The 10,875-nt window shown below is 40.9% G+C and overlaps 1 protein-coding gene across 1 annotated transcript in view; it reads right to left on the reverse strand.

Annotated features, from left to right (window-relative positions):
* The window catches only part of plxnc1 (plexin C1), a 125,811-nt gene that overhangs the window by 74,636 nt on the left and 40,300 nt on the right, over window positions 1–10,875 (reverse strand). The window contains exons 5-9 of the mRNA XM_043713333.1: window positions 9,457–9,586; window positions 7,102–7,267; window positions 6,006–6,114; window positions 1,690–1,780; window positions 1,519–1,602 (exon numbers count right to left, since the gene is read on the reverse strand). Of these exons, the coding sequence (XP_043569268.1) occupies window positions 1,519–1,602; window positions 1,690–1,780; window positions 6,006–6,114; window positions 7,102–7,267; window positions 9,457–9,586 (580 nt within the window). The remainder of the gene's footprint in view (window positions 1–1,518; window positions 1,603–1,689; window positions 1,781–6,005; window positions 6,115–7,101; window positions 7,268–9,456; window positions 9,587–10,875) is intronic.

Consider the following 10,875-nt stretch of genomic DNA (forward strand, 5'->3'; position numbering starts at 1 on the left):
AATTCAATATGACTTGTAAGGCAAGACCTACCCTTCACAAATCCGTGCTGGCTGTCCCTAATCAAGCAGTGTCTTTCCAGATACTCATAAATCCTATCCCTCAGTACCCTTTCCATTACTTTGCCTACCACAGAAGTAAGACTAACAGGCCTGTAATTCCCGGGGTTATCCCTATTCCCTTTTTTGAACAGGGGCACAACATTCGCTACTCTCCAGTCCCCTGGTACCACTCCCGTTGCCAGTGAAGACGAGAAGATTATTGCCAACGGTACTGCAATTTCCTCTCTTGCTTCCCACATAATCCTATGATATATCCCGTCAGGCCCGGGGGACTTTCCTCAAGTTGTTCAAAATGTCCAACACATCTTCCTTCCTAACAGGTATCTCTTCTGGCTTACCAGTCCATTTCACACTCTCCTCTTCTCCAATACGGTCCCTCTCGTTCGTAAATACTGAAGAGACGTACTTGTTCAAGACCTCTCCTATCTCTTCCGACTCAATACACAGTCTCCCACTACTGTCCTTGATCGGACCTACCCTCGTTCTCGTCATTCTCATGTTTCTCACATACGCATAAAATGCCTTGGGGTTATCCTTGATCCTATCCGCCAAAGATTTTTCATGCCCTCTCTTAGCTCTCCTAATCTCTTTCTTCAGCTCCCTTCTGGCAATCCTGTATCCCTCCAATGCTCTGTCTGAACCTTGTTTCCTCAACCTTATGTAAGCCTCCTTCTTCCTCTTTACAAGACATTCAACCTCCCTCGTCAACAAGGTTCCCTCACACGACCATCTCTTTCCTGCCTGACAGGTACGTAGTAATTTTTGATCTACTGCATTTCAGTGCTCCCCCCCAATCTAATGAGTTTCAGTTTTAAACATCAATCTCTTTCATAGGTGTCTTCTGAAAGTCCAAATATTCAACGGCTCCCCCTGATAAATTCTTGTAACTACATCCTCGAAGAATTCCAGTAACTTTGTCAAGTATATGTTCCCTTTTGTAAATCTATGCTGTTTTCTAAATGTTCTAACTATAAAATCTTTGATAATAGTCTCTAGCATTTTTCCACTACCGACATCAGTCTCACTGGTCTATAATTCTCTATTTTCTCTCTACCTCCCTGTTTATATCATGGGGTTACATTAGCTTCCCTCCAATCTAATGCTCATGCAAATCAAGGAGACTATGGCAAACAGTTTGATTTTTCTCATATTCATTTTATTACTGGATGCCTTTGGTTTGTCCCTCAGGAAAAAAGAACCTGAGCTTTCATAGCATCTTTTATAACCCAAAAACATCCCAAACCACTTGAGAGAATGAAGAATGTTTTGAAGCCTAGTCACCATTATAATGGAGGCAGATGGAAGTTATAATGCACAGTAAACCCCATACAACAGCAATGTGATCAATGCCAGATAATCTGTATTAGTGATGTTAGTTGACGGGGCGAATATTGGTGAGGACACTGTTTTTCTTCATAACCGTCCAAGTATAGATATCAGAGCTACTTTAAGACTTACGTTTTGCACTTTTGCATGAGTCAGAACAATGTCAAGATTTTCTGAAGTCGGATTTACTTTTACTTCATAAATTTGATGGCAGGACTGAAATCAAAACATAATTCATGGTATTAATCATGGGTGGGTTTTCTTCTTTGAAAACAATGGCATCAGTCAGTAATGACTGGTTACCTGTTGAGTATTTCCATGGCAATTTGAAGTGTAAGTACATCGATGTTCAACTGCACACCAGTGACATCCAGATTTGATACAATCAGTACATCTGGTTCAGGAAAGGAAGAAAATAAACTGATGTTAACACCTAGAAATCACAGTGAGATGCAGGAATACATAGAAAGAACCATACAAATAAATCCAACAGGCTCAACCAATCTGTGCTAGAATTTGCTTTTAATGATAAGATCCTGGGGAGTGTTGCTGGACAGAGAGACCTTGGAGTGCAGTTGATACAATCAGTACATCTGGTTCAGGAAAGGAAGAAAATAAACTGATGTTAACACCTAGAAATCACAGTGAGATGCAGGAATACATAGAAAGAACCATACAAATAAATCTAACAGGCTCAACCAATCTGTACTAGAATTTGCTTTTAATGGTAAGATCCTGGGGAGTGTTGCTGGACAGAGAGACCTTGGACTGCAGGTTCATAGTTCCTTGAAAGTAGAGTCTCAGGTAGATAGGATAGTGAAGAAGGCGTTTGGTTTGCTTTCCGTTATTGGTCAGAGCTTTGAGTGTAGGAGTTGGAAGGTCATGTTGCAGCTGTACAGGACATTTGTTAGGCCACTTTTGGAATATTTCATGAATTCTGGTCTCCTTCCTATTAGAAGGATGTTGTGAAACTTGAAAGGGTTCATACAAGATTTACAAGGATGTTGCCAGAGTTGGAGGATTTGGGCTATATGGAGAGGTTGAGTAGACTAGGGCTGTTTACCCTGGAGCATCGGAGGCTGAGGGGTGACCTTATAGAGATTTATAAGGTCATGACGGGCATGGATAGGATAAATAAACAAGGTCTTTTCCCTGGGGTGTGGGAGCCCAGAACTAGAGGGCATTGGTTTAGGGTGAAGAGGAAAGATATAAAAGGGACCTATGGGACAACCTTTTCACACAGAGGGTGGTACGTGTATGGAATGAGCTGCCAGAGAAAGTGATGGAGGCTGGTACAGTTACAACATTTAAAAGGCATCTGGATGGGTTTATGAATAGGAAGGGTTTAGAGGGATATGGGCCAAGTGCTGGCAAATGGGATTAGATTAGATTAGGATATCTGGTCATCATGGATGAGTTGGACCAAAGGGTCTGTTTCTGTGCTGTACATCTCTATGTCTCTGTGACTCTATTAGCAGAAGGATTAAAAATGAGTTGATGTGTCAGAAGTCAGCCCCACATCTCGACACCAAGAGATTAGAAGTAGAATTAGGTTTTATTGTCATGTGTACTCAAGTACAGAAGTACAAGAATACAGTGAAAAGTTTACAATCTCACCTCTCATGGCACTATCTTAGGTACAACGGGGTACAAAACTTAGATTCAAAAAAATGGAATAAGAAAGAAAAGAAGTTGCATTACCTTACAGAGATTCATAGTATAAGTTAGAAATAAGAATAGTTAAAAGAATAAACCTTACAGTCAGATAAACAAATTACAAATAAACATTACACTGCAGTAGATCAGCGCGGGGGCTTCCACATGCGGTCTAACCAGCCTTGCAAGCCGCTGACCACCCATGCCGGAATCAAATCACTGTTTTCCCTCCACAATCTCTGCATGACAACTCTCACATAACTGTCCTCAACTGCTTCCAATGAAACTTTTTTTAAAAGAAGATGATATTCCTCTCAAACCACGGTTCTGCTCTAAATTATTACACCTGGCCAAGTCCATATCCAATGTGGGTCATAAGTTTTTGCAGTTACCAAGGCAGGAGATGTAGTAGAGCATCATTTACAGAGTGTCTCCCTCATTCAAAGGAACTGAGCAGAGCTAACCCCTTCAGAGGTGATACTTGCATCCAGTTCTCCAGCAGAGCTCCAATGTAATTCCAGTGAAAATGTCAACATCAACTTAATAGCCACAATGTCAAAGCATAAGATATTGAAGTGGTACCAAGAGGGGCCTGCCATGGTTAGATGATTACTTAATAATATCAGAATGCAAGACTGTAAGAAATCAAAGCAGAAGCAGGTCATTTAGCCCCTTGAAACAGCTCAATTAAGGCTAATCTTTTCCCTCAACTCTACTTGCTTTACAATCCCCATAAACCTTGATCTTTCTTGTATGCCAAAAAGATATCAAACTTAGACTTGAATCTTCTCAATGACTGAACATCCATAGCTCTCTAGGTTACAAAATTCCAAAAATTTACAAACCTTTGTATATATTGATAATGGGATGGATATTGTACATGCATAGCTAGCTAGATGGTACATCTTCCCATGGGATTTCTCACATCCACTGAGTGCCTCCATCAGGGCAGCACTTCCTCAGTATTGTACTGAAATGACAGCCTCTGCTCAAGTTATAGGAGTGGGACTGGGAACAAAAAAGAGGGCTTGGAAAACCCAGTGAGTTAAGCAGCCTCTGTGAAGAAACAGAGAGTTAACATTCAGATCAATGACCTGGATGCTGAAAAGGCCTGCTGAACGGAAACATTAAAATTGTATTTTGCTTCTAAGCTAGAGTTAGCTGCCTGACTCAGATGCACTTTGCGAATATTTGGTCTACAATTCATGTGTTTTAGTAATATAACTTCTGATTTATGAAATTAAAGTTTATAGGTACAAAATTGGATAACTGCAACCAAAACACTTTTATGTTCAAGTAATGTTGCTTTAAGGGGTTAAGAAACAAAGATAATTAACATGCTGGACTTTAATGGTTGTCAGACACCTAAAATGAATGGTCATCCAGAATGCTAATCATATTTGTTTTGTAGAATCACAAGAGACAGAACTCTAAAAACAGTAGGTAACCTACTTCACTGGATCTGCAATAACAAGGGAGTTTGAACCAAATTGGCTGAAAAGAATTCAGTAAGGCCTAAAGGTCAGACTAAGAATAGCCCAGAGCAGGCTATGTTATCATGGAGATGAGTGGCACTTAGGAAAGTTCTCTGGTTTAAATTTATCTGGGTGAGAATTCGCTGGGAGATGTTAGCTGCAGTTTGAAACTGGAAGAGTATTAAAACAAAAAAATGTCTTCAAGTAGCCTGAAGCTATTAGCAGACTCCTGGAGTTAGGACAAGAGAAGTCTCTGGAGCCTTTGATAGTTCAGTGCAGCCAAGAATGCCAGAAAGAAGCCCTTAAAAGGAACATTTTCTTGATGTAGCTGAGATTGATTGAAGCTTAGAGGAATAAGGGTGGTAGTTCATTGTAGCTAGCTTTTTGATAAAAGCTGAAATTGTGTCAGCGATTGTGTATATGGTAGCAATAACAAGCTGTGGGGAATCTGTCTCTGGGGAAGAAATTAAATGAGCAGTCATTGAGACATTGGAGTCAGAAAGGTTTCAAAGGCATTCCAAAGTCAGAGGTTTGAAACTGAAGAATTTGGAGCACTCGTTAAAGAGATTGAATTTAAATTGGATTTAGTGACCCACAGGTCAGTAACATCTATGTAGGTTCTGGATCAATGGTGCTGGAAGAGCACAGCAGTTCAGGCAGCATCCGAGGAGCTTCAGCAAAATCAACGTTTCGGGCAAAAGCCCTTCACACACTCACCAATTAAAGTCCAATCTCTAGGGTGCTTGACCACAGTTTCAGTGTTAACTCATGTTTAGCTCATGTTAATCTGGAATGTTCGAGTATGAGTTGTATACATAATGTAATTATTTTTATATTCTGACTTTGTGTAATAAACTTTAGCTCGTTTGATCAAAACCATGAAACCATGTGACTTTACTCTCTTGTTAAGTACTTAGAATCTCACACTTCATCCACTTTAAGCTAAATGTTATCGGCCCCTAACCAGAGTCTATCAAAAATGTGGATTTCTTGTCTGGGATCATAACATATGAGAGTGTTACTACTGAAACAAATACCCTTGGTAAACCACTTGTTTAATTATTCTCCTTCTGTTCTCAAACATGGACAGTTGGCAAATTTATCTGGCAACGCTCAATATCCAGGAATGCAGGGTAGCTTAATTAAATCAATGTGATAACTATGTTGACAATAGGACATAGATTGCCTTGAGCATTAGCAACCATGCAATGTGGACACATCCCTTACCTGATTAGATAGAACAGAAAGAATCAGTTCCAATTAAGCCTTGTCCCCTTACTGGAAGGGAGTTTGTTGTATAGACTGCACTTGATCCTAACCTGAAGCAGAGCCTAAATTCCTCTAGAATTCAATAGTACAAATGAAATAGGTGCTTTTAGCAAAATAATCCATGTGACTGGTACAAATACTTTTCAAATTTTATTTTTGTCTGCTTCTCCTCATCTAAATCAAAGGCTTCACTTTATGTAAGTGAGGTGCCACACTTACGGAGTGTTAGTCTGCTGAGATGTTGCAATCTTGAAGCAGTTATGGACTGTTGACCGATTGACCAAGTTCAAGGAGTCAGATTTAACAGCGAACTCAATAATGATTGGGTCTACAAGTAACAGACAAGAAGCACATGTTAAAGCATCTCACTTTGCAGAATGTTTTAACGCAGGATGGGCAGGTTGTGAGATTGATGGAAGCTTCTAGGGGTCAAGTGGTTTCAGAGTCTCAGGCCCAAGCATGTTGAAAACCTAGACTTCATTCATACTTCTGTGTTTCCCTCCGTTAGATTGTTTTAGAATCTTTTGCTGTACTGGGCACTGTGGTGATAATCAGATTTGAAATCGGGTAAATTACAAGGAATGTTCTGAAATTAGTACAACAGAGGGAAATCAATGGGGAGAAGAGAATAGTACCCCTCCCCAACAAAGTTGTGGACTGATCCAGGCCAAGTGGAGTAGAAGAGACAGAAATCCTGTGGGGACAGAAATCCTGTGGGGAGAAACAAAAGACCCCAAGGCATCTTTTTTGTCAGGAAGGGGTTTTCTGCTCTTATCGGCCAATACCTGTCCCTCTCCTGTCTCCATGCTGATTGTCACCTTCATGTACTGGAGGATTCAAGGCTTTTGGGGCCTCCCAACACAGAGTGTTAAAATGGCAGTGTGGTGTCAGACATCATTGGGCTGTGGCCATTTCATTTCAATCAGGTGCACGCTTGCCTGCGAAGAGCAGTTGCACACTTTGAGAGTCATGGTGGTTCAAAAGGTGATGGGGCAGCAAAGTGCCCTAGGTGCCAACCACCACTATTTTAACGAGTTAAACTCTCCATGTGGGCTGGTTCAAAATCAGTTACACTACGGATGAGGATTATTCTGAGGGTTTGAGTATTTCATTGGCTGTAAATCTCATGATTTACAGCATAATTGATGCAATAACTGGAAAGCTTTGATCATGAATTAAAGAGAGGCCCCTTCTCTATTGATTTTAATGCTTGAATAGCCTCTGCTTTGCAGAACGGTCAGCACTTTAATCAGTTCAAGGATTTCCTAAAACCTGAGTCCTCCAGCTGGAATTAAATGCTGTGTTGGCTGAGTACCTGACTGCTGTTCAAGCTGAGCGTAGTTCTCGGAAACATTGCAGGGACATTCAGTTGTGAATTTGCCTGTGCAAATGACTTTCTTGTTTCCAATGTTCTTCAGCGTACACGTTGCATTTTGTTTAATGAAATTGTTGAATTTTGGTGTTACTTTGACTGTAAAGAGCTGGTAAAAAAAAGTTTGACATGAAAATACAATTACAGAATGCATCCACAGGCTTAATGCATTGCAACAACAACATTTTCTTTCATATTCTACAGTGTCTTTACCTAGAATTAATTACAATTTAGAAACAGTCCATTTGGCCAAGTGGTCTAGGATGGTCTTTATGCTTCATGCAAGATTCCTCCCACTCTTCTTCATTCAAAGGTATCAACATAGCCTTCAATTCCTTTCTCCCTCATTATTTTATTTAGCTTCTTATTAAATACAACCATGTTATTTTCCTCACTTACGCCATGCTGTAATCAGTAATGAGTTCTAAATTCTAACTGTTTTTGTTTAGTGACTGTCTTCAATTTAAGGCAACCTATTTTATGTTTCTCTGATAACCTTCACTATGTTTATCTTTCCAAACCTCCTCATGGTTTTTAAACACCTCTTTTGGTCACCTCCCAGTTGCTTCTTTTCCTAAAGAAGAAGCAACATAGGAAAATCAAAGTTTTCATCTTTTATGCACTTTATTTATAAAAAATGGAGCTACGTTAGTATCTTGTGTCCTGCAGCTTATATGGTTGCATATAGTGATAATTCCAATTTTTCTGGCTTAATCTGGGCAATGTGATGGTAACTAGATTTGAAACTGGATAAAATACACAAGGAATTTGCTGCAAATGGACTAACTCATCTTCGATAATGGTTCAGACTTGAATGTAGGGGTTATGATTATGAAGTTTGCACATGATACAGGAATTGATCATGTGATAAAGAAGAAGGGAGGTTTGGACTGCAGGAAAATATCAGCGAACTGTTCTGGTGAGCAGAAAAATTACAAATTGAATTCAATCTAGGGAAGTGTGAGGTACATGGAGTTGTAGGACACAGATGTACAGAGGAATATAAGGATCTTGGGTAGTATGTCATTGAGTCCTAGACGTCTACAGCACAAGGAAAAGCCCTTTGGTCCATCAAGTCTGCACCATTCAAAAACAACTACCTAATTATTCTAATCCAACTTTCCATCACTTGGCCCATAGCTTTGTCTGCCTTGGGCAGGAGAAGGCATGAGGATAGGATCGAGAAACATGTCAGCCATGACTGATGGGCCAATTGGCCTATTTCTGCTCCTACATGTTTTGGTCTTATGGCATCACAAGTGCATGTCTAAATACCTTTGAAATGGTATGACCGTTTCTGTCCACACCACCCTTACAAACAGAAAGTTCCAAATTTCCACCTTCCTCTGGTGGAAACTGTTTTTCTCACATTTCCCCGAAATCTTACCTTAAATCTATGCCCCAGTCATTATTCACTTCATCAACGGGACACATTTCTTCCTGTCTACCCTGTCTATGTCCCTCTTAATAAACGAGTAGGTCATGCTGGAACTGTATAAACACCAGCGGGTTCCAGTGTGCATACTGTGTGCAGCTTTGGTCATATTGCAGGAAAAGGTCATGACATTGAAGAGAACACAGAGGAGATTTAGAAGGAAGTTACCAGCAGTGAAGAATTACAGCTATGAAGAAAAGTTGGATAGTCACAGGGGTTGGTTCCTTTTGAAAATAGAAGGCTGAGGGAAGATTCAATTGCGGTGTATAAAACAATAATGAGCCTAGTTAGAGGAGATAGGAAAGATCTATTTCTATTGGCAGAGGGATGAATGACTAGGGGCATATATTTAAGGGAAAGGATAAAGGGATTTGAGGAACAAGAATTCCATCCAGATGTTTATGTTCCTTCTAATTTCTCCCATCACTGTGAGGCCTGTGTATGGTAGCAACTTGCAGAACCTGTATAATCGCTAACAGGGAACATTGCCAGCGGCTGGTAGAAATGTGGAATTCACCATCTAAAAGGTTGGCCCAGGCAGAAACCTTCATTGTATCAAGGAATAACTCAGGTATGCACTTGACATTCCATAATAGACACAAGTGTGGACCCAAAGCTCTAACATGGGATTAGGCTGGCTAGCTGAATCGCTTCCTCCTTGCTGTGCTGCCATGTAATGGCCTGTTCAATGTTTCCTAATCATTCTAACCTCTAGATTCTGGTATGGCACTTGTAAATCTTATTTTTGCACCGTCTCCTGCACCTCAATATACTTTAAATAATATGGTGTGCCAGTATGGTGTGCCAGTGTTCTAGACAAGTCAAATTTCCGAGGTGGAATTCCAAATGTTTTGATTCATTACCTTTGTATTCTTGAAGGAAGCATCTATCGCCAATGGGCTTAAGGTTATGCTCAGGCAGTTGTTGATTCCATCTTTCATGGTAATGCAGGAATTTGAAAGAATGCTTTCACATTCAGTGGTAAAGAAGCACCTTTAAAAGATATGGTTTACACATTGTACTGAGTGAGAGTTATAAAGTGATATCCTCAATTCATAGCTTAAAGCTTGTGCAATGCCTAAGACATTAAATATTAGATAAATTGTTCATTTGTAATATGCATACAAGCTAATTTTAGGCTTCTGCCAATAAGTGGTTGGTATTTCAATATGTAACACATTGCAGATGGGTTTACATTTCTGTATATAACTGAGCATTGGAGAATAACTCCAAGGCATCCCTTTGGTTGACATCTCTCTACCAACCCAGACTGAGGAATACAGGAACAGGAGGACCCAGAAGGACCCACTTAACTCTTTGAGCCTGTCCTACCAGGCTGATCTACAATCTAACTCTAACCACTCACTTATTCCCATAGCCTGATGACAGTTGATTCACAAAACTCTACCAATCTCATTTAAAGACTAGTTACTGATCTAGCATTATGATGGAATGGCAGATGGGAATTCTATCACCCAGGTGTGATGAAGTGTTTTCCAATTTCATGGATGAAAAGTCAGGTTCCAATATTTTGACCATGCCTCGTAGTCTTAAAGTTGTAGAAATAGGTTCTCCCAATCTACCTTGAAGGTGTGGCACTGGAAAAGCACAGCAAATCAGGCAGCATCCAAGGAGCAGGAGAATTTATATTTGCACATAAGCCCTTCATCAGGAATGAGGCTTGTGGGCCAGGGGGCTCAGAGATAAATGGGAGGGGGTGTGGGGCTGGGGGGAGGTAGATGAGATTGTGAAAGATTGATGGAGGTGGGGGAGAAGGTGATGGGTCAGAGAGGAGGGTATAGCGGGTGGGATGGGAAGGGCAATGGACAGGTAAAGAGGGCGATGCTGAGTTGGAGGCTTGGGACTGGGATAAGGTGGGGGGAGGGGAAATGAGGAAACTGGTGAAATTCACATTAATCCCATGTGGTTGCAGGGTCCCAAGGCAGAAGATGAGGCACTGTTCCTCCAGGCATCAGGTGGTTAGGGTTTGGTGATGGAGGAGGCCCAGGACCTGCATGACCTTGGTGGAGTGGGAGGGAGAGTTGAAGTGCTCAGCCACGGGGCGGTGGGAATGGTTGGTGCTGGCATCCCAGAGATGTTCTCTGAAATGATCCAAAAGTTGCTGTCCAGTCTCCCCAATGTGCAGGAGACCACATCGGGTGCAACAGATATAGCAGATGACATTTCTATAAGAGAGGTAAATTCTTGTCAGATGTGGAATGATCCTTTGGGGCCTTGGATGGAGGTTGAGGGGGGAGGTGTGGGCACAGGTTTTGCAATTC

The sequence above is a fragment of the Chiloscyllium plagiosum genome, chromosome 23 (assembly GCF_004010195.1).
Source record: "Chiloscyllium plagiosum isolate BGI_BamShark_2017 chromosome 23, ASM401019v2, whole genome shotgun sequence".
Classification (NCBI taxonomy): Eukaryota; Metazoa; Chordata; class Chondrichthyes; order Orectolobiformes; family Hemiscylliidae; genus Chiloscyllium; species Chiloscyllium plagiosum.